Source organism: Cololabis saira, chromosome 24 (assembly GCF_033807715.1).
Source record: "Cololabis saira isolate AMF1-May2022 chromosome 24, fColSai1.1, whole genome shotgun sequence".
NCBI classification, from domain to species: domain Eukaryota; kingdom Metazoa; phylum Chordata; class Actinopteri; order Beloniformes; family Belonidae; genus Cololabis; species Cololabis saira.
Window position 1 is genome coordinate 22,866,523 of NC_084610.1, and position 27,787 is coordinate 22,894,309.

The 27,787-nt window shown below is 39.1% G+C and overlaps 2 protein-coding genes across 2 annotated transcripts in view; both read left to right on the forward strand.

Annotated features, from left to right (window-relative positions):
• On the forward strand, positions 1-7,368 carry LOC133425278 (lymphocyte antigen 6D-like). Its single transcript, XM_061716034.1, has 4 exons — positions 1-29; positions 2,835-2,910; positions 4,324-4,446; positions 7,245-7,368. The coding sequence occupies exons 2-4, from the start codon at positions 2,862-2,864 to the stop codon at positions 7,343-7,345; spliced, it is 273 nt and encodes a 90-aa protein (XP_061572018.1). The 5' UTR covers positions 1-29; positions 2,835-2,861; the 3' UTR covers positions 7,346-7,368.
• Positions 7,369-17,374: 10,006 nt separating this feature from the next.
• The window catches only part of anos1a (anosmin 1a), a 50,629-nt gene continuing 40,216 nt past the window's right edge, over positions 17,375-27,787 (forward strand). The window contains exons 1-2 of the mRNA XM_061716036.1: positions 17,375-17,619; positions 22,674-22,721. Of these exons, the coding sequence (XP_061572020.1) occupies positions 17,440-17,619; positions 22,674-22,721 (228 nt within the window). The 5' untranslated portion in view covers positions 17,375-17,439. The remainder of the gene's footprint in view (positions 17,620-22,673; positions 22,722-27,787) is intronic.

Below are 27,787 nucleotides of genomic sequence, written 5' to 3' on the forward strand. Positions count from 1 at the left end.
TTTTAAAGGGAGAAGCCTCCACTGTGCAGGTAGAGCAAACTCTCACCACCATCTTTTTGTTGTATTTCAAGTGTCTACACTGCAAAAACTCTAAATCTTACTAGGAATATTACTTATATTACCTTACTTATGTAGAAATTTTGGTTATCTATACTTCACTGGAGTAATTATTTTTCAGATGACTTTTTACTTTTACTCCTTACATTTTCACACAATTATCTGTACTTTTTACTCCTTACATTTTAAAAACAGCCTCGTTACTCTATTTCATTTCGGCCTTTAAATGTATTATGCTCAATAGTACACATATATGCTTCTTTAATATATTTGCATTATACTAAGATGCATTCATTTTCAATGGCTTTTATCCTTAATGGCTTTTTTCCCCCTTACATTACTTTTACTTTTATACTTTAAGTAGTTTTGAAACCAGTACTTTTATACTTTTACTTGAGTAAAAAACTTGAGTTGATACTTCAACAAGAGTATTTTTAAACTCTAGTATCTATACTTCTACCTGAGCAATGAATGTGAATACTGAAGACACCTCTGCCAGAAAAATAATTTGTTATTTGACAATTTTCACCTGTTTCAAGTAGATTTTCACTTGAAATAAGTAGAAAAATCAGATTTTTCTACTTATTTTAAGTGAAAATCTACTTGAAACAGGTGAAAATTGTTGTTTTTTTCCAGTGATGAGTCTTGTTTTAAGTGTAATGAGACTTTTTTGACTAAAATTCGTCATTTTAACTAGAAATAAGACAAATATTCTTGTTTAGTTTTTGAGTTTTTGCAGTGTAGTGGAAGTGGAAGGAACATTTTTGTGTCTTTAACCTCATGTGAAGTTAGTGTGACCGTCTAAGTTAGTTGAGTTGAGTGTTTATCCTCCAAAGTTTGACTTTTTACTGCAACATTTATTTTTTAGCAACGTCACAATGTCACCATGCTTCTGCAATCTGTGCAACACAGAAGAAAACATTGTTTCTTCACAACTTCTACTTGTTAGGCTACGTCTTATGGGGGCAAGAGGCTCAAAATACAAGCACAGATGCAACAAAGTGTTTTTGTCTACTTTGATTTATAAACAACAGTTGTCAGAGACGTATAAAGTTTATAAAAAGGAATAGTTTTTTCAAAAACCAACACAATTTTTCAATTTACAGAACCGTACCGACCCTGAATCTGTTCAACCGATGTCATTTTAGACCATAAAGGCAGCAGACGGCTACTTTTACAAGAAATGTGTTAGGGTTTTATGAAATTGTTTAAAAGTTTGAAGGGTTTTTCTATAAGATTTTACACCAGTGTTTTTTCTGTATTTGCAGAGTTCAGGTGTTTTCTCTGGTTACAGAGTCTCCTGTTTTATGACTAGGCTGTTAAAATAGTTCAGGTATTTACTCTTCGTTAGGTGAAGACGATGAAGATACACAGATGTTTTAACCCTTGTACTGTGTTCGGGTCAAAATGACCTGATTCTCCTGTTCCTTCCTTCCTTCCTTCCTTCCTTCCTTCCTTCCTTCCTTCCTTCCTTCCTTCCTTCCTTCCTTCCTTCCTTCCTTCCTTCCTTCCTTCCTTCCTTCCTTCCTTCCTTCCTTCCTTCCTTCCTTCCTTCCTTCCTTCCTTCCTTCCTTCCTTCCTTCCTTCCTTCCTTCCTCCTGCTCTCTCCTTCCTTACTCCCTTCCTCTTTTCTCCCTTCCTTCCTTCCTTCCTTCCTTCTTTCCTTCCTTCCTTCCTTCCTTCTTTTCTCCCTTCCTTCCTTCCTTCCTTCTGCTCTCTCCTTCCTTCTTCCCTTCCTCTTTTCTCCCTTCCTTCCTTCCTTCTTCCCTTCCTCTTTTCTCCCTTCCTTCCTTCTTTCCTCCTGCTCTCTCCTTCCTTCTTCCCTTCCTATTTTCTTCCTTCCTTCCTTCCTTCCTTCCTTCCTTCCTTCCTTCCTTCCTTCCTTCCTTCCTTCCTTCCTTCCTCTTTTCTCCCTTCCTTCCTTCTTTCCTCCTGCTCTCTCCTTCCTTCTTCCCTTCCTATTTCCTTCCTTCCTTCCTTCCTTCCTTCCTTCCTTCCTTCCTTCCTTCCTTCCTTCCTTCCTTCCTTCCTTCCTTCCTTCCTTCCTTCCTTCCTTCCTTCCTTCCTTCCTCCTGCTCTCTCCTTCCTTACTCCCTTCCTCTTTTCTCCCTTCCTTCCTTCCTTCTTTTCTCCCTTCCTTCCTTCCTTCCTTCCTTCCTTCCTTCCTTCCTTCCTTCCTTCCTTCCTTCCTTCCTTCCTTCCTTCCGTCCTTCCTTTTTTTCTCCCTTCCTTTCTTCTTTCCTCCTGCTCTCTCCTTCCTTCTTCCCTTCCTCTTTTCTCCCTTCCTTCCTTCCTTCCTTCCTTCCTTCCTTCCTTCCTTCCTTCCTTCCTTCCTTCCTTCCTTCCTTCCTTCCTTCCTTCCTTCCTTCCTTCATTCATTCCTTCCTTATTTCCTCCTTCTCTCTCCTTCCTTCTTCTCTTCCTTCCTTCCTTCCTTCCTTCCTTCCTTCCTTCCTTCCTTCCTTCCTTCCTTCCTTCCTTCCTTCCTTCCTTCCTTCCTTCCTTCCTTCCTTCCTTTCAATATCAAAACAAATGCACACGACGGGGACAGGAGTTTTCCAGCAGTACGCGCTGGTGCATCATGGGAAATGTAGTTCTTTCTGGTAAAGCACTACCGCTTTTGTCCAAAGGAGTCGCCAAACTCAACAAAAGCTGAAAGTTTCATTGTGCTGCTTTAAATGTTTCGTGCCATCCAGATACGTGGATGATGGAGTGCATACTAACATGAATTCATCAGTCAAGGACTGTATATCTGAATCTGCTGTTTTTTCCAGCAGCTCAGGAAGAAGACAATAAAGAAGAAAATGAGAAGTGAAGTTTGTGCCGTCCTTATCCTGGTGATTCTGTACCAAGGTATGTGTGTTCAGTTCTCTCTGGGTTCAAATCTCCACACTCAAGGGCCTGTCAATATTATTGATATTAAACTAAAGGATTGTCCGGAGGCCCAAACCTCCTCCATGACTTCCCTGGAAACAAACTGCAATATTTCTGTTATTAGTTACAGTAGGTGAAGACGATGAAGATACACAAATGTTTTAACCCTTGTACTGTCATCGGGTCAAAATGACCTAATTCTCCTGTCCTTCTTTCCTACTGCTCTCTCCTTCCTTCTCTCTTCCTCTTTCCTTCCTTCCTTCCTTCCTTCCTTCCTTCCTTCCTTCCTTCCTTCCTTCCTTCCTTCCTTCCTTCCTTCCTTCCTTCCTTCCTTCCTTCCTTCCTTCCTTCCTTCCTTCCTATTTCCTTCTTTTCTCCCTTCCTTCCTTCCTTCCTATTTCCTTCTTTTCTCCCTTCCTTCCTTCTTTCCTCCTGCTCTCTCCTTCCTTCTTCCCTTCCTCTTTTCTCCCTTCCTTCCTTCCTTCCTTCCTATTTCCTTCTTTTCTCCCTTCCTTCCTTCTTTCCTCCTGCTCTCTCCTTCCTTCTTCCCTTCCTCTTTTCTCCCTTCCTTCCTTCCTTCCTTCCTTCCTTCCTTCCTTCCTATTTCCTTCTTTTCTCCCTTCCTTCCTTCTTTCCTCCTGCTCTCTCCTTCCTTCCTCCCCTCTTCTTTTCTCCCTTCCTTCCTTCCTTCTCTTCCTTCCTTCCTTCCTTCTTTTCTCCCTTCCTTTTCTCCCATCCTCCCTTCCTTATTTTCTACCTTCCTTATTTTCTTCCTTCCTTCCTTCCTTCCTTCCTTCCTTCCTTCCTTCCTTCCTTCCTTCCTTCCTTCCTTCCTTCCTTCCTTCCTTCCTTCCTTCCTTCCTTCCTTCCTTCCTTCCTTCTTTTCTCCCTTCCTTCCTTCCTTCCTTCCTTTTCTCTCATCCTCTCTTCCTTATTTTCTCCCTTCCTTCCTTCTTTCCTTCCTTCCTTCCTTCCTTCCTTCCTTCCTTCCTTCCTTCCTTCCTTCCTTCCTTCCTTCCTTCCTTCCTTCCTTCCTTCCTTCCTTCCTTCCTTCCTTCCTCCTTTCCTTATTTTCTCCCTTCCTTCCTTCCTTCCTTCTTTCCTTCTTTTCATCCTTCCTTTCTTTCTTCTTTCCTCCCTTCTTCTCTTCCTCTTTCCTTGACCTGAAGACAGCAACAGGGTTAACACTGATGGGTTTTCCTTCTCTAAAGTTTTCACTGTCTCGTCTCGACTTCTTTGTCCTTTTGAGTCCCACTATCATGATTTCTGTCCTTCTGGACAGAATCTGGGTTTTAGGAGGTTAAAGATTCCTAACATCCGCTGCAACATGAAAATGCATATCTGACTATGAAAGGTTTTGCTGTTATTTTCTGTTTCTTTACCTTGTCCCAGGAGAAGCTCTGCAATGCAACTTCTGTTTCTCCACCGGGGGCAGTCTCTGCACGCCGACCAGCACGCAGATCTGTTCAGGGAGAGGTGACGGATGTGCTGCCGTCTTGTTTGGAGCCCCGCTGAGTAAGAGATCTAGAGACCTTAGATGGTTCCACTGGGAAAACGAATTCATGACTAGTCTAAATCATTACAATCAATTTATAACTGAAGAGATCTCTTCTGAAAGAGAGTTTAGTGCAGGGCTCGGCAACCCGTGGCTCTGGAGCCGCATGCGGCTCTTTAGCGCCGCCCTAGTGGCTCCTGGAGCTTTTTCAAAAATGTTGGAGCTTTTTTTTCCTTTTTTTCTTCTTTTTTTCCTTTTTTTTTCTTCTTTTTTCCTTTTTTTTCTTCCTTTTCCTTTCCTTTTTAATCTTTACATTTTCGACTTTTTTCTCGACATTTCGACTTTTTAATCTCAACATTTTCGACTTTTTTCTCGAAATTGTACTTCAACATTAAACTCGAAATTTCGACTTTTTTCTCGAAATTTCGACTTTTTTCTCGACTTTTCAACTTTTTTCTCGAAATTGAACTTCAACATTAATATCGAAATGTCAACTTTTTTCTTGATATTTCAACTTTTTTATCGACATTTCGACTTTTTTATCGACATTTCGACTTTTTTATCGAAGTACATAATGAACAAAAAACAATCCCAGTTCTAACTAATATAGAAACATGCAGCATGTGTTGCCTTCATTCTAAGGCTGATACAAGACTTTTCATTTTTTTCGGCTCCAGACATATTTGTTATTTGTGTTTTTGGTCCAATATGGATCTAAAACATTTTGGGTTGCCGATTCCTGTACTAGTGGAAGTGGAAGGAACATTTTTGTGTATTTAAAATCATGTGAAGTTAGTGTGACCGTTTAAGTTAGTTGAGTTGAGTGTTTATCCTCCAAAGTTTGACTTTTTACTGCAAGATTTTCTGCTTTTTTACATTTAAATAATTTTCAATGTTGAGCTGAAGAGGCAGGGCAAGATTATTTATGTAGCACAATTCAACATAAGGTAATTCAAAGTTCTTTACATCAACATTCAAAGCGGCAAGACACAATTAAACAGTAAATAACAAATAAAATGAAATAAAATGATAAAAAAAGAGGTAAAATAATAAAAAGCACAAGTTGTTTAAAAATAAGGCCATTAGAGTACAGCAGGTATTTAATTTAGGGGTACGCTTCAGTAAACAGTAATGTTTTTAAGAGAAGAGATTATGCCACGGATATTTATTTATTTATGTAGTTCAAGTTTGCTACAATAAATTCAGTCTAATTCAACCTATTTCCTCTGTTGCAGTTTAATTTTAGGCTCTGGAGAATGAAACTTCAGAACTGGAATATTGAGTTAAATGTTGGAGAACCTAAGAAAAATAGCTTATTTATGAAGAATTGAGGGATTAGTACAAACAGGAGGGAAGATTAGGACATAAAACCCAGACTGGTGACATTTATATATATATATATATATATATATATATATATATATATATATATATATATATACAGGAAAATTAGAATATTGTGATAAAGTCCTTTATTTTCTGTAATGCAAAAAAGTCATACATTCTGGATTCATTACAAATCAACTGAAATATTGCAAGCCTTTTATTATTTTAATATTGCTGATCATGGCTTACAGCTTAAGAAAACTCAAATATCCTATCTCAAAAAATTAGAATATTCTGGGAATCTTAATCTTAAACTGTATGACATTTTTGTTTTTTTTAATTGCATTACAGGAAATAAAGAACTTTATCACAATATTCAAATTTTCTGAGACAGTCCTGTGTGTGTATATATATATATATATATATTATTTGCGGACAATACCAACCTTGTCATGTCGCATTCTAATTTTGAATGTTAAGAAATTCCAATACCATGTTGGAATACGCCTCAAGATGGTTTCTGACAAACAAGCTTTCCTTGAATATAAATAAATCAAATTATATTCTTTTTAGAAACAAAAACAAATTTTTCCCTGAGCAGGATTTAACGATCCAAATTAATAATATTGAAATCCAACAGGTTTCATGTGTCAAATTTCTTGGTGTACTAGTGGATGAAAGATTGTCCTGGGGAAAACATATTGAGTATGTATGCAAAAAAATTATGAAGTCCTATGGTATTATTAGAAGAGTTTCTTTCTTAGTTAATTCAGAAAAGATTCTTGAGAATGATTTCATATTCTACTCATCAAGCACCTTCTGCACCCTTATTTAGCACATTTAAATTATTATCAATTTTTTCTATTAACAAGTTTCAAACATGTTTATGTTTAAGTTCATTCATTTCAAACCAGACATTCCAGGCACTTTTCATAATTTTTTTCTGTTATCATCAGATATTCACTCTTATTCAGTTAGAGGTGGAAGAACTTCCATTTACCTCTTTGTCGTACCTGCAGTCACCAATCCTTTATCAAATTCCATGGCCCTCAACTCTGGAACTCTTTAGATAGATCTCTTAAGTTAGTATCATCCTTAAAAATGTTTAGGACCAGCTTGGTGGGGTATCTTTTATATAGACAAAATTAACAGGTTATTCTTACTGAAATGAAATTGCCATTTCATGGATATTGTTGTTTGTGTGTTTATTGTGTTCTTCTTTGTTTCTTTTACCTTTTCTTTTTTCCTTTCTATTCTTTTGCTATTGATTGATTTGTTTTTGTGATTTTGTATTGAGGGGAGGATTTTTTATAAGCCCTTCGGGCTTCTTTTCCTCTCCTGCACAAATTATTTGTCCTTGTATGATAATATTACTGTGTTATCATTGTGCAAATAAATAAATATAAAAAAAACAAAAAAACAAAATAAAAGAACACGTTTACACGTAGAGTATAATTGAATCCCTCTTTTGTTCCCCTTTTCATCATTGCAGATCGTTCTTTTCGTCAGTGCATGAACATGGCGGTGTGTCAGGGATATATCTCAACTCCTGGTGTGTTTGCACGATGCTGCAGCACCGACCTCTGCAACTGAGCCTCTTCCTCACCGGCTGGACCGCATCATCTCTGATCTCTTGTTTGAATAAAAGAAAATAAATAAAAGAGACGGATTTGTTCACTGTTGTCATCAGTAAACTTGAAACTTCTGAATATCAGTACTGTCGAGAGCCACTAGAGGGCAGCAGAGCAACATGAAGAACTAAAAGCAGCAAGTGTTCAGGCCTGCAAACCTGCTGGTGGGGAGGATTTCTTCCTGCTGCTGCTTGTTAATTGAGGCCATTCAGCACAGGTTAAATAATGATTTACACATGGGGAAACATGCAAATGTGATCCATCCTTCAGTGGAAGGGAAACATAGATGGAGGTGTTCTCCTTGGAGGTGATTTGATGGTTTGCTTCTCACTTGTGAAAATAATTATGCATGCAAACTTTTCTCCCTATTAGCCAGTCTGCAAATTATTTATATGGCTTGCCATTTAAGGTAAAGTTAAAGGTATATTAATATTAAACATACACATTTTTGAGAATAAAAGAGTATAACCAGAGAATATCCAATAGTGTTACGGCAGGTATTTTCTCAGCTTGTTTAAATACATTATTTCAGGTGTTTCAAATAACATTATAACTATCCAATTTGTATGGAAGCGTATTGCATTCACTTGAGAAAAAAATCTGCTCTGTTTTTCTGAATTAACTAGATAATTATCTCAGAATTCTGAGAAAAGTTTTAATGAAAAAAAAATCTGCTATGTTTTTCTGAATTAACAAATTATTTATCTCAGAATTCAGAGAAAAGTTTTAATAAAAAAAAAATCAGCTTTGCTTCTCTGAATTGAAAAAAAAACTATAGAGTGCTTTTAAAGGATCTCAAAGACGCTAATTTGAGATCGAAAATTAAAGACCACAGGATAAAAAAAAGATAAGAGATAAAAGATAAGATAAAGGATAAGAAACAAATCACAATCATCTTCATCATCACAATCAATAATTCAATCAAAATAGCCACAAATAGCCATGTACAATGGTTAAACTTTTTCAATCAACTAATTTGCCTAGAAATTGGCTTGAAATTCAACCGATTCTGTTTAATTAGTAATTAGGATTCTGAAATACCACTTACCTCCACTGGTCGTGCCTGACGTCACCAGGTCTGGACCAAGACGGCCGCTCTGTCAGCACGTCTCTCCCAGAACGTTACAGTATAATAATAATTTTTATAGTATATATCATATATTATAGTATAACAAATTGTATTTGATGGTGTTTTTAAATAAGAGGATTGCAACAGTCCGCCCTCTGGTGGTATTAGATGGTAACTGCAATCAGTGTAAAGTTAGAAGGATGGGGGTGGGACCGCAGGCCAGCACGCAGCTCCTGAAGCTCCGGCCTGCAAACATGCACAAAAGAGAAAAAAAGGGGGGCCGGCACAAGAAACTACAGGAGCGATGGACAAAAATGATAGTTATGAGATATTTATAATAAATAAAAATGGAAATGGAGAAGAGAGGAAGGGAAGACGAGAAGAGAAGAAGGGTGAGAGCCACCGCCCAGTGGATCAAGCCTATAGCAGCATATCTACCACGAAGCTATATTTGAGACTAACTATAGCTGCAACTATGACTACTGACTCTAACACACTAGAGTTTACACTACCTAGAGATTTACCAACACCAGCTAGAGGTTTACTAAACACTAACTATAGGCTTTACTAAACAGAAATGTTTTAAGTTTAGTTTTAAAGGTGGAGGTGGTGTCAGCCTCCTTAACCCAGATTGGAAGTTGGTTCCAAAGTAATGGTGCCTGATAGCAGAACGCCCGCCCTCCAAATCTACATTTGGATACTCTAGGAACTACGAGTAAACCTGCACTCTGAGAGCGGAGAGCTCTGCCAGGAACATAAGGCACTATCAGGTCTTGCAAATAATGCGGAGCTAAGCCGTTTTGGGCTTTATACGCAAGTAATAAAATTTTTTATTGGATTCTGAATTTTACAGGTAGCCAATGGAGCGACGCTAACACTGGAGAGACGTGGTCTCTCCTGCTGATTCCTGTCAGCACTCGCGCTGCTGCATTCTGGATCAGCTGGAGCTTATTCAGCAAATTACTTGGACATCCTGCTAACAACACATTACAGTAATCCAGTCTAGAAGATACAAACGCATGAACTAATTTTTCTGCTTCACTCTGCGAGAGGATTTTCCTAATCTTTGCAATATTACGTAGATGGAAAAATGCTATTTTACAAACCTGATTAACATATGGTTTAAACAACAAATGCTGATCGAAAACAGCACCAAGGTTTCTCACAGTTGCACTGGAAGCCATCGCAACACCATCTAGTCCCTTCCTAAAATGCTCTGGACCAAGAATGATAATCTCTGTTTTATCTGAATTTAGAAGCAAGAAATTTCCGGACATCCAGTCCTTGATGTCCCTAAGACATGCCTGAAGTTTAACTAACGGTTCTGTTTCACCCGGCGACAAGTAGAGCTGCGTATCATCAGCATAACAATGAAAGTGCATGCCGTGATTCTGGATTATACTTCCCAATGGCTGCATGTATAAACTGAACAAGATTGGCCCTAGCACTGAACCCTGCGGAACACCATAACAGACCCTTGACTGTTCTGAAGAAACCTCATGTACATGAACAAACTGGAACCTGTCAGATAGATATGATTTAAACCAACGTAGAGCTGTCCCTTTAATCCCAACAACATGCTCTAACCTGTGCAGTAAAATGCTGATCTACAGTGTCAAAAGCAGCACTGAGGTCCAGTAGAACCAGTATGGACACTAATCCCTTATCTGAGGCCATGAGGAGGTCATTCGTGACTCGAACCAGTGCTGTCTCTGTGCTATGATGCATTCTGAACCCTAGTTAAGATGAATTACAGACAAAAATGTCATTAAATGGAGGAAAACTGTAGTTTCTAGTGTCACCACAAGAGGGGGTTCTCATCGTCGCCACAACAGTCATCAAACTTTCTGCAGAAGAATAAAAAAAAGCTACGTATTTACTTTATTTTTTAGCACTTTAAACAAAAACAACAGACCAAAGTGAAAAACTGCAATAAAAGACTATTCACATGACACAAGACATAAAACACAAAACAGATTGTGAAACCTAAAATAGAGAAGAATCGAGGACTGGACATGTTTAACATACCGGCTGTGAGAAGCAACACACAGTTTGACGGTTAAAAGAGTCAGTTTGGGGGACAAATGCACAGAGGTTTTAAACAAATGTTCATCAATGCATATGTTTAAATAACTGTTTGAAACAATTAAATGGTTCTCTCCCAGAACGACGAGGCCTCTGGGGCTTTTCCACTTGTACCGACTCATATATGTGTACCTTCTTTAATGAACCTGCACTTTGTATGACACAAGTTGCGTGAAAAAAGTTATCCAAATAAAGTTTGATTAACTGGTTGGTTGGGCATCAGCAACCAAGTAAAAAACCAGCTCAAAATAGAACTAAAGACCTGTGACTCTTGTTTGCAATTATGTTTAAGTAAAGAGTCTTGGTAATGAAGTTTTAACAGCTTTCTCATATTTGGAGCTTGTCCTGCTTCCACTGGAAGAAATCTCTTATGCTCTGTGAAGATAAAAATCCTTCTGACGAATGAGGTTAATTATGGGCAGGTACATTAAATATTTAAGCAGTATGAAACTTTCAGTACTTGGTTATGAAAACACAAATACTTTATTTAATACATTTGTTTTTTTTTACTTTCACTTAACACCAAAGAGATCAGTGCAAAGTGACCTGGGTAACTATAAAATACAAAGCATGTACTCTCCAGTATGTAGTAGATGCTCAGTACCGAGGAGATTTAAGCAACATTAATTTGGACATTTAGGGGCTACAGAGTCGGATAACTCTTTACAATCGCGTTAAAGAGTAGGTACTCTATCTTTCAGTTCTAAAGTTTAAGTTTCATGATGTAATAACACTCAACTGGACGTTACAAGTCTCTAAGATCAGTTCAGATTAAAACTATATTTTTAATTTTACAAGTTAGGCCTTAATGTTGAAAAAGTGTTTGAAAAGGCAAGAATTTCAACAGTTTGCCAAATGTTAAGGAGGAAATCAAGGGATGTTTCAGCCAGCCCTAAATATAGGTTCAGTCTTAAAAGTAGAGAAGGTGTCTGCTTCCTTAACTGCTTCCTTTTCTTCTTTTGATTTGATTTTGATCTTTTGATTTTTTTATTTAGATTTTAGATTTTTTTTATTTAACACATATTAAAAAGTCAATAATACAATTACCATAAAAAACAATAGACAGCATAAATGCAAGGAGGTCCAAAAAACCCTCTAGGGCTTGACTCTCGCAGAGTGATGCAGAAAAACTAGTTCATGCGTTTGTATCTTCTAGACTGGATTACTGTAATGTGTTGTTAGCAGGATGTCCAAGTAATTTGCTGAAAAGGCTCCAGCTGATCCAAAATGCAGCAGCACGAGTACTGACAGGAATCAGCAGGTCTCTCCAGTGTTGGCGTCGCTCCATTGGTTACCCGTAAAATTCAGAATCCAATTTAAAGTTGTATTACTTGCGTATAAAGCCCAAAACGGCTTAGCTCCGCATTATTTGCAAGACCTGATAGTGCCTTATGTTCCTGGCAGAGCTCTCCGTTCTCAGAGTGCAGGTTTACTCGTAGTTCCTAGAGCAGTGGTTCAACCTTTTCCAACTCAGGGCCCACTTTTATGTCTCAAAAATGTTCCCGGCCCACCTCCGACCCCATAAATACAGGAAGGGAAGGGAAGGGGCAGACAGGAAGAAAGGAAAAAAGAAGGAAAGAAGGAAGGAAGTAGGAAAGGGAGTAAGGAAGGGAGAAAAGGTGGAAGGAAGGGAGAAAGGAGAAAAGAAGGAAAGAAGGAAGGAAGTAGGAAAGGGAGTAAGGAAGGGAGAAAAGATGGAAGGAAGGAAGGAAGTAGGAAAGGGAGTAAGGAAGGGAGAAAAGATGAAAGGAAGGAAGGACGTAGGAAAGGGAGTAAGGAAGGGAGAAAAGATGGAAGGGAGGGAAGAAGGAAGTAAGGAAGAAAGGAGAAAAGAAGGAAAGGAATGAAGTAGGAAAGGGAGTAAGGAAGGGATAAAAGATGGAAGGAAGGGAGAAAGGAGAAAAGAAGGAAGGAAGTAGGAAAGGGAGGAAAGATGGAAGGGAGGAAGGAATGGAGAAAAGGAAAGAAAGAAGGGAGGGAAGAAGGAATGGAGAAAATAAGGAAAGAATGAAGGAAAAGCAAAGAAGGTAATAAAGGAACGAATGACGAAAGGGAGGTAGGAAGAAAAAGGAGTAAAGGAGGGTAAAAAAGGAGGAAAAGAGGAAAAGGAAGAAGGAAGGAGAGAGCAGGAGGAAAGAAGGAAGGATAAATTGGGTCATTTTGACCCAAACACAGTACAAGGGTTGAGATGTGCTCAGTGCTGGAACTCACGCAGGAAAAAAAATGACTATATGTGCTGTTACTTCACAGACATTTAAAATAATAGCATCACTTTATGTCTGAGCTGAAAGCGTTAAAACCCTGTGCACATTAGAGATTCAAAAAAACCTTTCTTGGTCCAATCTTGAGTCTTTAAATCTTAATCTGGTTCAGTGTGTTTGCTCTCGCTGCCCTGGCCGTGTCTCCAAGAAATGGTACTTTGTACTTTTTATTATTCAGAAAATGTCTAGTACAGAGGATGATGAAATGATGAGAAATATCTTAGAACTAACTGTGATATATTCTTTTTCACACAACTCTTAATGACAGGAAAATTGTTCAGTACTTATTTCAGTTGAGAAATAATCGCATCCATCCAGTGCAATAAAATTAGTAATACAAGGAATTAATGATCACAATACAAGAGTTTTAAAATGCAGTTTTACACGAGTACGCTAATGGAGATAACATTAAACTGGCTTTCTAATGTGTTTATGACTGAGTGATGATATATCCGTTAATAATATTTATAGTCTATGTAAAACTCCTATACATTATTCACCCTGCTAATATAAAATCTATTACATACTACTTATCAGCATAGAAAATATACTTTAAAACTAATAGATACAACTCATCAGTATAAGGAGACATTCATCTACAAATACATTTATATTTTCAAGTCTTTTGTGATCCCTTTTCCAGAAATACAACTTGTTTCCGTCAGATTCTGATTGTCTGACATTGTGACGAAGAATTCTGCATGTAAAACATTAAAAAGATCAGCTGGTCCTAATCAGACGGCTGTTGCACAAAAGCAGAATAAAAAAATCTGCGATGTTGGGGAAAATGAGGCTTGACATTTCCTTCTGAGACACATGTCCAACTTGTGAGGTGAATTAATGAATTTCATTTTAATTCAATTACATTTTTTTTTCAATTCAATTATATTTATATAGCGTCTAATACAACAGATGTTGTCTCTAGTCCAGGGGTCGGCAACCCAAAATGTTGAAAGAGCCGTATTGGACCAAAAACACAAAAAACTAATATGTCTGGAGCCGCAAAAAATGAAAAGTCTTGTATCAGCCTTAGAATGAAGGCAACACATGCTGCATGTTTCTATATTAGTTATAACTGGGGGAAGATTTTTCTTTTCATTATGCACTTCGAGAAAAAAGTCGAAATGTCGAAAAAAAAGTCAAAATGTCGAGATTAATGTTGAAGTACAATCTTGAGAAAAAGTCAAAATGTCGAGAAAAAAGTCGAAATGCTGAGGAAATAATCAAAATTTCGTGAAAAAAAGTTGAAATGTTGAGAAAAAAGTCAAAATGTTGAGAAAAAAGTCAAAATGTCGAGACTAAAAAGGAAAGGATAAAAGGAAGAAAAAAAGAGAAAAAAAGGAAAAAAAGAAGAAAAAAGAAAAAAAGAAAAAAAAAGAAAAGAAGAAAAAAGAAAAAAGAAAAAAAGAGAAAAGGAGGAAAAAAAGAGAAAAGAAGAGAACAAAAATGAAAAAAATGAAAAAAAAAAATTCTCCAGGAGCCACCAGGGCGGCGCTAAAGAGCCACATGCAGCTCTGGAGCTGCGGGTTGCCGACCCCTGCTCTAGACGCTTTCCAGAGATGCAGAAAATGAACATAAACATAGACATAAACCCCCGAGCAATTATTACATAAACAATGGCAGGTAAAAACTCCCCTAGTGGGAGAAAAGCCTTAAGCCAAACAGTGGCAAGAAAAACTCCCCTTTAGGAGGGAAGAAACCTGGACCAGGACCTGGATCATAAGGGGGGACCCTCCTGCTGAAGGCCAGACTGGGGGAGTCGGGGACGTCATCAGCACAGCAGGCAGGTGGAAGCAGCAACGGGATGATCACGCAACTCCCGAGGCTCCGGCCTGCAAACATGCACAAAAGAGAAAAAAGGGGGGCCGGCACAAGAAACTACAGGTGCGATGGACAAAAATGATAGCTATGAGATATTTATAATAAATAAAAATGGAAATAGAGAAGAGAGGAAGGGAAGACGAGAGGAGAATAAGGGTGAGTGAACAAAATATTGCGCCAGTTTTAGAGGATGAATGAAAAGCCGTGTTTGTGACTGTTTATGGTTGATTTACGGTTGATTCCTTGTAGTTGCGTCCTTCTGCCAGTAGAAGGAGCTGCAGCACCCATCCACCCCTCCCTCCACCCATCCACCCCTCCCTCCACCCGTCCATCCCTCCCTCCACCCGTCTGGGCTGATTTATTCATGCAGACATGGAAATGATGCTTATCGAGCATCGGCTTAAAGAGGAGACGCATGAAGAGAGAAAACGCAGATAGAGACGGTGTCTCTCTGGAAGATCCATCCATCCATCCATCCATCCATCCATCCATCCATCCATCCATCCATCCTTCAGACCTCTACATGCAGGGCCGTCCCTCCCTAAATGCAGAACACCCGCTGTGCGAAGGCCTCATATTCCAACGGGGGCCACGTTTTGAGCGAGGTGACACATTTGCACAGTAATGAATGTGCGCTACCAGGAGCCGGAGGAGGGAATATAGACCTCTAATTCGACCGTGCAATGATTGGCAGCACTCCACATCTGACCAATCAGAAGGCAGCGTGCAGGCAGGCTCTGGCAGAGCTACAGAAGGTGAGATTTCAACATGTCGTTTAAAAGACCACCAATCAGGAGCGAGCAAGAGAAGAAAAAAGGCAAAACACAAGGAAACAATGAGGATGTTATTGAAATAAAACGTTGTAGCACAAACATCTGAGGTTCCACTCAATAGATAGGAATCTCTGTCTAGATTGGAGAATTGTGTTTTGAACATTTATTGAACGCCTTGTTAACACCCTCTGCATTCATCTCTGTTGAAAAAGAGTGATCACATGACCAGTTGGTCATATATAAGCTACAATTTCCAGCCAGTATATAACATATTGGTGCAGCATCCTCTCCTGGTGGCGAAGAGCATCTATGAATGCACAACACCGGATCCTGCAGTGTGGGAGTGAGAGGGGCAGGGTAACGGCCCGGTCAGGCGGGGGAGAGATTTGTCCGTCAAGACTCCTCTCCCTGGCCCTGCCCCTTCTCAACCTTTCCCCAACCCTGAACCTAACCTGGGACTTGCTGATTGGGCCGGAGCTTCGGGAGCTGCGTGCTGGCCTGCGGTCCCCACCCCTGGTCATCCCGTTGCTGCTTCCACCTGCCTGCAGTTCTGCATGTATATATATTAGTTATAACTGGGGGAAGATTTTTTTTTCATTATGCACTTCGAGAAAAAAGTCGAAATTTCGAGAAAAAAGTCAAAATGTCGAAATTAAAAAGGAAAGGAAAAGGGGAAAAAAAGAGAAAAAAGAAGAAAAAAGGAGGAAAAAAGGAAAAAAAGAAGAAAAAAAGAAAAGAAAAAAAAGAAGAAAAAGAGAAAAAAGGAAAAAAAGAGAAAAAAAGAAAAAAGAGAGAAAAAAGGAAAAAAAAAGAAGAAAAAAAGGAAAAAAAAGTCAAACATTTCTAAAAAAGCTCCAGGGAGCCACTGGGGCGGCGCTAAAGAGCTGCATGCGGCTCTAGAGCCGCGGGTTGCCGACCCCTGTACTAGACGCTATATAAATAAAATTGAATTGAATTATAGTTTTATATCAATTTATGTTGTTAAAGGAGCTTGAGGCTCCTTTTAAGAAATGAGACTCTCTAGCGCCACCCTTCACCACGACGGCCGTTGGGGGTACTGCAGCCAACAGTGAAGCCGGCACGGGAGAACGGGGAGAACGCTCATGCAGCGTCATGTGACGTCACATCCGCAGCCCAGCGCGGGAAATTCTGGTCACCATTGCAGCACATTTTGCAGCACACAGCCTGTTCAAGGCAACGGAGAGATACGCTAGAGGGCTCATTCTTTTGGGTTTGGAACGCTTCATCTGACATTATTACTAGAAAACTTAAAACGTATACGGATTTTTTTCATAAATCCTGCCTCAATCCGGCCTCAAGCTCCATTAAGAAGTTTAACTATTTTTAAGGAGATGAATGCGTGTCTGTAAAGGCACACGTGCCTGTTTAATTTTTGATTTCAGACCTGCTAGACCTGCTTTGAGGCTTTTTGTGGGATTTTTGTGGTTTTGAGGTGGTGGAAGTAACTTTCTTTTGATGAATAATTGATGGCTATTTGTGACTCGGATTTGGAAGTTTTTTATCCTCAAGGACCACCTCAAGGTTGTAGGGGGACGGGGGGCCGGGGGGCCCAGGGGCCTCCAAATAACATATTGCTCAGGGCCCCAATTCGGTCAGGAGAGCTACAGGAGATCCTTCAGACCTCTACAATGAATCTTTAAGGAAACTGAAATCATGACTACTGCTACAATTTGTTTTATTGTATCGTAAAGTCTTAAGGCTTTCATTTAAGGAGTGCACATTCACCTGTGCCGTGGTATCTATCTCTTTAGGTCTGTCCTGGGAATCAGTTTAGGCTGCCTACGACTTTCAAACAACATTTAACAAATCAGTGTTTGTCTTGTTAATACATTCTGAAGTTTGGTTCATCAATACAGCACGGACTGTGTCAGATTCCCACGAGTATTTAGAGTCAAAGCATCAGCATCCTGACCATGCATGTATTTGTGGCTCCTCCTCCGGCTGTGCTCTTTCCACTTTAGTTTGGCTTCTAGTCCAGAGAGAGTAGTTGTTGGACTGGAGCGTCTCTCACCGCGTGGGAGGGAAGATGCTGACCGGTGTCATCATGCCACTCTTGTCTCTGTGGATTATTCTCCTCTGTGGAGCCGGTGCCGGCGCCGGCGCCAGAAGGCTGGGTGATGATGATGAGTCGTGGTCGGAAGGTGTTTCCAGAGGAAGGTGCGCGTCACGCTGTCTCAGGCTGCACGACGTACCGTCTACACCGCAGGTGAGAGGCGCGCATGCGCACCGCGGCACACCTGCCGACCACACACTGATACAGATATTGTGCTTGATCTACTTAAAAAAAATAAGTCAACTTTTTGCATGAGAGTATTATATAGATCAAGAAAGACTAGTCTTTGTATAAACTACTTAATTTTTTGTATGTAAATAATACATGTTGCAAGTACAGTTAACTTAATTGTGTTAAGTTTACTTTATTTATCAAATTAAGTTGACTTTAAAAAGAAAAAAAATGGAAAAAAAAGAAAAAAAGAGAAAGCAGGAAAAAAATGAAAAAAAGAAGAAAAAAAGAGGAAAAAAGGAAAAAAGACAAAAAAAGGAAAAAAGAAGAAAGAAAAAAAAATAAAGTTGACTTTACTTGCAAATGAATTTTGTACATACTAAAAATCAAGAAAGACTAGTCTTTGTATAAACTACTTAATTTTTGCTTGTGTTGCATGTTTGCAAGTACAGTCCACTTAATTGTGTTAAGTTTACTTTATTTATCAAAATTAAGTTGACTTTAAAAAGAAAAAAAAAGAAAAAAAAGAGAAAAAGCAGGAAAAAAATGAAAAAAGAAGAAAAAAAGAAAAAAAGACAGAAAAAGGAAAAAAGACAAAAAAAGGAAAAAAGAAGAAAGAAAAAAAAATAAGTTGACTTTACTTGCAAATGAATTTTGTACATACTAAAAATCAAGAAAGACTAGTCTTTGTATAAACTACTTCATTTTTTGTATGTAAATAATACATGTTGCAAGTACAGTCCACAGAATTAAGTTGACTTTAAAAAAAAAAAAATGGAAAAAAAGAAAAAAAAGGAGAAAAAAGAGAAAAACAATTAAAAAAGAAGAAAAAAAGGAAAAAATTAAGTTGACTTTACTTGCAAATGAATTTTGTACATACTAAAAATTAAGTAGTTTATACAAAGACTAGTCTTTCTTGATCTACATAAAACTCTCATGCGAAAAAGTTGACTTATTTTTTTTTAAAGTAGATCAGGCAAGATATTTTTTAATTGTTAATATGACAGATTTAAATATGTTATATTTACATGGGCTTAGATTTATTTTTTTCAGTGCAGGCGACATCAGCCATCAAAATAATCAAGATAATCAGAATATAATAATAATAAAAAAATAAAATAATAATAATCATAATCATAATAATCAATGTTATTCATATAGCGCTTTTAAAGGATCTCAAAGACGCTTCACAGACACAAAGATAAAACATCGAGAGCAAGAAAATTTTAATTACAAACTACAGAATAAAAAAGATAAGAGATACAGAATAAGATCAAGGATAAGAAACAAATCACACATCACACTTTTTGGCTTTTTTTTGTCAAATGAAATGTAAAAGGATTAGGGTTTCAAAATGGAAGTAGCGAAATATACTATTTCTACTCATCATCATCATAATAATAATGATAATTATGATAACGACAACAGGCACACTTCTCTTTCTATTAACTTTAGGGTCATTTTAATTTAGTGAAATCAATATCCAGACAGGAAACCCGTCTAAAACTTCCTGACAGCTTGTTATCTTAATTATGTTGCTACTGTAGATCCCTCTGCTGTCAGATTAAATCTGACGTCTCGTACACACACAGACACTGAGAGAGTCGCCTTTTACCTCCTCTTTGCTCCAGGCCGTAAAGTGATCAGGGCCAGACTTATTTACACCAACTTCATATTATTATCAGCTCACGTGAAATTTAATTCAGACAAAATCCTAAACGCATCATCTTGCATACGGTGGCCGAGACCCGCCATTGCTGAAAATAAAAGTAACGCTGCAAACAGAAACAAACACTGCTGCAAATTAAAGAAACCCCGCTGCAAATATAAAGAAACCCTGTTGCAAATAAAAGAAACGCTGCAAATTAAAAAAAAACAATGCAAATAAAAAAGCCACAACGGAAGTGAATTACCGGGGACTATTTTTGCTGATGCACCGGTATTTTTTACGTGAGAGGAGAAGAAGAACAACGAACGAGAAAATAAGTGAAAATGTTAGTGTTCAACGTCGCTACATGTCATTTTTTTCATCTTCTTCTTCTCCTTTTGGGTCAAAATGACCCAATTCTTCTATCCTTCTTTCCTCCTGCTCTCTCCTTCCTTCCTTCCTTCCTTCCTTCCTTCCTTCCTTCCTTCCTTCCTTCCTTCCTTCCTTCCTTCCTTCCCTCTTACATTCTTTGCTTATTTTCTCCCTCCCTTCCTTCCTTCCTTCCTTCCTTCCTTCCCCCTTCCTTCCTTCCTTCCTTCCTTTTCCCTTCCTTCCTTCCTTCTTTTTTCCCTTCCTTCCTTCTTTCCTCCCTTCTTTCCTTCCTTCCTTCTTTCCTCCCGTCTTTCCTTCCCTTCCTTCTTTTTTCCCTTCCTTCTTTCCTCCCTTCTTTTCTTCCTTCCCCCTTTCCTCCCTTCTTCCCTTCCATCCATGGATGGATCATGGATCTCCTCTCACGTAAAAAACACTGGTGCATCAGCAAAAATAGTCCCCGGTAATTCACTTCCGCTGTGGCTTTTTTATTTGCGTCGTTTATTTTATTTTATTTGCAGCGGTGTTTCTTTTTGTTTGCGGCGTTTATTTTATTTGCTAAGCGTTTATTTCATTTGCAGCGGCGTTTGTTTCTGTTTGAAGCGTTTCTTTTATTTTCAGCAATGGCGGGTCTCGGCTCATCTACACCAAACTTTAAGTTTGTTTTGGATTCAGTTCTCCACCTCTATTTGAAGCATCGCTCCACATTCCTGAACCGACTATACTCATTTAAACGCAGTTGGCCGGTGGCAGTTTTGTCAGATAATGTCAGATCAGTGTGTATTGAACTGTGAAACACACTCGTGTTGACCTTGTAGACTGGGATGACTAGTTTCTGTCTGAATCATGCAGTCGCTGGGATGAAACCTTCCCTTTCTGCAAATATCCACATATTCCGATGTATTTCTGTCGCATCCTGCAAAAGGCAAGGTTGCTCTTTTACTGTTTTGACTCCAGTTTTGGCTACATGTGTCCAGTAAGTTCCAGCATCCTTACATGCTCTTACCAGCGTGGAGGGCCCTGGTACCCCGTCATGCTGTCTGAGGGCTCCACCAACGCGGGGGGGGGGGGGGGTCACTCGCAATAGCAGCTCGGTTCATCTGGACCAAGCTTGGTGAAAAGAGCAACTTTCTTTTCAGTAATCGCTCCCCAGAGTGAACCCAGCTGACGGTGACATCAGTCACGCTCTATTTATTTATTGACATGATTTGTGCGTGTTAGTGTTTGAAAAAGCACATGCAGAGGCTCTTATCGCTGCTGCTGGTTCTCCAACACTGTGCAATGCAGTGATTTTTAACTTCTGCTTTTATAATTAATGGTGTGTTTACAGTAGGATATTTACTATTTAACAAAAACAATGCTAAAAATGTAAGCCATGTATTTAATAAACATGCAGCTAATAAGAACTGCAGATAATTTTTTTATTCTGACTTTTTTCACGGTTGTTGCCAATCCAAAAGAGACTAGTCAGGGGAAAAAAAACAGCCCAACCTTTCTTGCCTTTATGGATTTATTTATTTATTAAAAAGGGCATGGGAAGTATTTTCTTCCTCATTTTATCTAAACATGAAGAATTAAAACCTGAGATCCTGAAATGTCCTTATTTATACCCGTTGCCACACTGAGGCCGCCCTCGCCCCGTCCAGCCCATATCCGGTGCACACTCACTCCAATATTTACAAAACTAGGTAATTTACAAATCTTGTACAAACCAAAGGTCTATTAGATCCTATCCAGTAAAGTATTTAGTCAAAAAAAAATTCTTATACCAGTAAATATCCACAAACAGCCGCTCTTCATCTCGACCGTCGTTGGAGACGGGAGACCGCGATGCTAAAATGGAGTGTACGAGTCTACATTGATTGACAGGTCATCCGGCCATACAAGAGCTTCCTGTCCCCTCACAGAGAATGAGCGCCTGTGTTGGGGCGGGACGAGCACGTCCGGCTTTTGTCATGAGAAAAACCTAGGCAATTGCAGCATTCGCCCAGAAGATGGTTCAATTGTATAGCAAATGCAATGCTGAACACAACGATATATATATGTACGTGGTAAATTCAACGGTTCAAAAGTTATGCCCATGGGACATCATTGTTATAATAAAACTCTTTGTAAGACATAGTCTTAGAAAAACATGTGTAGAATACTAATTTTTTGTGGTATTGTTATCAAATTTGAACTTGCACTAGATAAGGCTTCAGGCTGTGTCTCAGTGTCTTTTAAAATCAATAAGTCACAAATTCACTCATCTGCAGACATCTGATTACAAATCAGACAAAATTTCCGGCTGAAATAAAAACTTTCTATTTCTGTGTGTTCAAACTTAGATTACTGAATAATAGTAGAAGTTACAGTGATTCTGACAGTTGGGGGAAGAACTTCAGAGTGTTACCTTTCAAAAGATACCAGAACCATCCATGTACTTCAAACGGTTCAAGAACAGCTTTCCATTTACTTTGGGTATAACTTGGATAGGCGTTTTGGGCAACTTTTACAAGTGTGGCAACAGGTTTTAAGGAGAACGAAACCGGTGGTTCAGTGGTCCAACAAGTCTTTGTTGGGTCATTCGTTGGTGTTTCAGTGGTTGAGAGATATTTAAGGGCAGAACGAATATCTTTCTTGATGATATAATCTTTATAACATGCCTTCAGAGAGGTTTGGGTTGTCCACGCTCAACCACTCACAACTCCCAAGTATGTTTAGTCTTCAGTGAGTCTGAAGTCATCGTGGTGAACGATGAAGTGATTGGTACGATGATTGTGTCTGTGCCAACGCTCAGATAAGGCCTATGGCGACCATCGCTGGTACATCAGTTAACTTGAATTTGTACACATTATTTTTCAGTCAAAAAGCCATAAATTATCAGAGAGAAGATTTGAGGACGGCCCCACACTTGATGTTTTTATGCAGAAATGCAGCTATAATCTGGCCATTCAAATCTTGTCCTCTGTACTTGATTGAGTTATACCACTTCTTTCATTATTGCCCGTCTCTGTTTCCTTCTTCTTATTCTCTTTAGAATAATGGATCCTTGGGCTGGTGTCAACATCACAAGCAGTGCTCAAAGGTCAGTAACCTGTCATACACACAAATGTTGGTTATAATATAGTGTATTTCTCCTTATAATACCAAGTAAGGCATTAACGACTTCATAATATAAGTCTTGCTCTACTTTAGCTGCAAACATCTTTGAATGTGTAAAGATCGTGTAAAACTTAAACATTATTCAATATATCAGCTGTCGGCAATAAACTCATCTTGATTAGGCCAAGCTGTGACCAAATACTGGTAAAGTTGAGTAAAAAACAAACAAATGAAAAAGAAAAGATTGGTTATAGTAACTAGCATGGATGGATGGAAAATTAACCTTCCAGAGAGGAGTGCTGAGGAGGTAAACAATCCAACATCTTAAGATCAATGTTTCTCATAGTTACACTCAAGGTCACCGTACAGATACAATGATGCTATGTTTGTAGATACTATATAGATAAAAAAAAATTAAAAGCAATAATAGATAATAAATAGTAATACAAGGATAAGTGGACAGGTATGGAAAATGGTCTTGAACCACGTTATGTTGTGTATGTGGAAAGCGAAGGAGGGTGTGCTGTCGAGGATGAAACCCAAGAATGAAACCCAAACTCTTCAGGGAAGGGAGAGAAAGCAGAATTATCAGTATAGTAAAACTGGGGGGTTTGTTTAAGGTGGACTCGGTACAAACAAGTAACATTTCTGTTTTTATCACTGTTTGATCTAAGAAAACTGGATGTGAGCCAGGGTTTTAATTCAGTTTTGTATGAAGTAAGGGAAGAGGATGAAAGATTGGAGTCAGGTTTAGTGGAGATGAAGAGCTGGGTGTCATCCACATAGCAATGAAAATTAATGAGGTGTTTATGAGAAATGAAACCAAGTGGAAGTAAGTAAATGCAAGGAGTCCCAGGAGAGAACTCTGGGGCACACCGGTGGTAACCGGGAGTGAGTGTGAGGGGAAAGATTTTAATTGGATGAACCGAGTGCAGCTAGTTAGGTAGGATTAAAATTGATAAATTGGGATGTTGAGTATTTGATCCTTCAAAATACACTACCCATGACATGAATTGCATTACACTTTGTGACGATAAAGAGAAAAAAAAACAATTCTATGGCTTTATTTGATATTCATTCAGTCATTCACCTTTATTTAACCAGGCAGGTCATTAAGAACATTCTTATTTACAATGACGGCCTGGCAAGAGACAAGGAAGTGGTTTAGGGAGTAAAACAGTAAATATCTTAGCCCTACAAAGGTAGAAAACCATTAGGTAGCAATTTTTGAAAAAAAAAATCGATAAACAGACGCTATTGGTTTATGCGGCGGTAACATTTTTTGACAAAGCAGCAGAAATCGACAGAACACCGGTTCCAAACTCAGCACTGGCCCAGAACCAGAACCAGAACCAGCCCTGGAACCGGTTTGGTGGAAACGGGGTATGTTTCATAAACAGACATCTAAAACATGCAGGACACTGGATCCCGAGGCCCTTAAAGTCAGTCATAAACAGTACTGGAGTTGAGGGGGGATGAGGGGGGATGGCATCCCCTCTGAAATAAAAACGGTCCAAATCCTCCCCCTGTAAAACTGCCATCCCTCCTTTCCATCCCTTATGTCATTTCATCAATGAATGTGGTTTTACTGCTATTTCAACATTTAGAGTCATCACCAGAAAAATAACTTATTTGACAATTTTCACCTGTTTCAAGTAAATTTTCACTTAAAATAAGTAGAAAAATCTGCCAGTGGGAAAATATTTATCTTCTCATTACAAGCCAAAAATCTTCTTCCAATGGCAGATTTTTCTACCCTTTTCAAGTGAAAATCTACTTGAAACAGGTGAAAATTGTTGTTTTTTCCAGTGATGAGTCTTGTTTTAAGTGTAATGAGATTTTTTTTTAACGAAAATTAGACATTTTAACTAGAAATAAGACAAATATTCTTGTTAAGATTTTGAGTTTTTGCAGTGATCCATTTTACTTATCCTGTGAAGGACAGAGTCATATTGATAAGTTCAGAAAAGTGTTTTTTATTGTTGTGTTTTGATGTATTTGATGTAAGCCCAGTGGATATTTAAAGCTTACAGAAGGCTGCATTTAACTGCTGCTATGTCATTCCTGCAGCATTTCTGCAGCTGTTTTGGTCACTGCTATTATTTGTAATATATTATATTATTTGTAATCAGCACAAATTATCTGTCCCCATATGATAAAATCCACCATCCCCCCTGATTTTTTTTTACAACTCGAGTACTGGTCATAAATAAACATTTAAGAAAGAGCTAAAGACACAGGAACCCGTACACTCCATAGAAAGCACACAGGAGAGTGTGGTGCGTGTAACCAGCTCAGTGCTCGTGGAGCATGAGGTCCAGTCATTTATCAGTGCCACAGTTGATTAAGGTGATACTCCCACAATGCCACTGTAGCATTACAAGCACAGAGAGACATTTAAACTGGTGTCCTAACGTGTAACCTTGACAATTGGCATCGAGTGTTATGTAAAAATCCTGTCTCAGTAACTATTATCATGGGTGGATCTCAGTGATCCCTCCGTCCTTGTGACTGAGAACGATCCATCATTTTCATTCTGCCGTGTTTGCCTCGCATGCAGTGCAAGTACTTAGGAAACAGTTTGTCTTTCGTTTAATTCTTGGAAAATGCCACGGTTTGTCTGTGAACGTTTGAAGCTCTGGAGTGACTGACAAAGACAGTACTTGCTGGAGAAGCACTAAACTGTACGGTGAGCGAAATAACCGGAGTCAAATTCTCTGTCTGGCATGTTCAAACTTGTCCTATAGAGGGAATGCGCATGACGTCACACATGCGACTGCCCAGCGGGTTACGCCCACTGAGTGTCAGAAAGACTGAGTGTCAGCGTAAACTTTCAGTTTGAGCAACTGGAAAACATCTAAAATGGGAAAGAGCTGTTGTGCGATCGACTGTACTCATAGATTTAGCAAGAAATCTGAGTTATCGTTTTACAGACTGCCGAAAAATAAGCTTAAAGGTATTGTGACATCATTTTTAACATGCTTTTAACACTATTAAAAGTCTTGGCCAACATCCCTCAAATGTGTCTAAAACAGTGTAACAAGAAAAACTTCACTCTAGTACTCTTTTCCTGGCTTTTTATTACAGTGTTTTTTTGCGCCGTGAAAAAAGCTTCCTTTCCCCCTTTCCTGTCAATCATTGCTCCGCTCCTCCTCCAAACCTCCTCCTCCTCCAGCCATACGCTCACAGCGGCGTCGGGGAGTTAAGCCGGGAGCGACAGGCGAAGCATGCACGGAAAAGCAGCACGGCGAACCACAGCAAACAATAATAAAAATAAAGGCATGCAAGCAGCACTGTCCCCTTATCTTAAGTCCAGTCAGTGGCCGCGGGTCTTCTTAGCAGTTTTCCTCTGGTGATTAGAACAAAAGAGGCTCTAAACAGCTCCTTGTTAAGCCTCATTTATGGTTCCGCGTTAAATCGACGCAGAGCCTACGCCGTAGGGTTCAGCGTATGGTGCGCGTCGCCGCGTAACCCTACGCCGTAGGCTCTGCGTCGGTGTAACGCGGAACCATAAATCAGCCTTTATGGTGCGCTGGAGAGGAGAGGAGACAGGGAGCTGGGTGGAGGGGGCGGTGATTTAGCGGATCTATACGTAACGATCCGCCACCAAACCACATGCGCCGTTTTTGCATAGTTATGCGGAAAATCCCAGAAAGCACACAATACACTGAATGTTAAAAGTTCGTTGTTTTTTGGGTGTAATTGATGTCAAGACACCCAACAAAACACAAAAAATCAAGAAAAATGTGTTTTTCATGTCACAATCCCTTTAAGAGAAACAAATGGATCGCTGCAATTCACAGAAACAACTGGATTCCAGGCACCGAAACGTGGATTTGTGGTTCCCATTTTGTATCAGTTTGGTTTCCTCATCACTTTAATTTCACCAACAAATCCTGCCTTGAAGTACCAAGCGTCAAGACTTTTGCCCCGGAAATTAAGTACATATAAATATCAGGAAACTGGATTCGTGGCCAAATATTAATGTCCATGGACCACTGGTTCTTGGTAACTGTACCAAATATTAATGTCCATGGACCACTGGTTCTTGGTAACTGTACCAAATATTAATGTCCATGGACCACTGGTTCTTGGTAACTGTACCAAATATTAATGTCCATGGACCACTGGTTCTTGGGGTAACTGTACAGGTCACTGTCAAGTCCAACTGCCTTTAATTTAAGCCGATAATCGTCTCTTATCCCGTCTTCTCCACTAGTTGCAGCCATTTTTGCTGATATTTTGCCACTCAGTGTGAGTAAAGGGGCTGGTCCAGTGGGAAAGTGACGTCAATACAAACCCTCTATAAACCCAGGGCCGGTTCTAGAAAATGATGAGTAGGGCTCAATTTCAGTTCAGAGGGGGTGCACATGCCTGGCACGTTATTCAACACTATATTATGCATTTTCCCATAATTTCAAGTGGAATGATACTAGCAAAACAAGAATATTTAAAGTGTATTTCAAATGCTTTCTTGCAGCAATATTGCTGCAGAACAAAGAAAATGCTACATTTAGTCTGGGCTACCTAGCCCATCAGACAATCTAGCAACAGAAAATTAAACAGAGAAAAATAAATAACAAAAATAAATATAACCATAAATATAAACTTGCTGGCGTCGTTGTGCTTGAACAACTTCCGAATATCCATCGTTACTTTGTTAACGGAGCAGCAGAGAGCAGCGTCTTGCTGGTGCAGGGAACTGCTGGACACAGATGAGTGAAGGACACTGGCTGATTTATGGTTCCACGTTGCACCAACGCAGAGCTTACGGCGGAGGATACGCGGGAACACGAACGTACGTTGCGCGTCGTCGCGTAACCTACACCGCAGGCTACGCCATCGATTTAACGCAGAACCATAAATCAGGCTTAACGCACGCGCATTTGTCAGTTTTCTTTTCGTCTTTTCAACTGAGCATGCAAACACATAAACTGAGGGTGCAATGCTTATGCACCCTCGTAGAACCGGGCCTGTATAAACCTGATTCTGATTCTAAAATATGCACAAACGGGGGGCCAGTTTGTCTACGTGAGGTGATCGTCTACC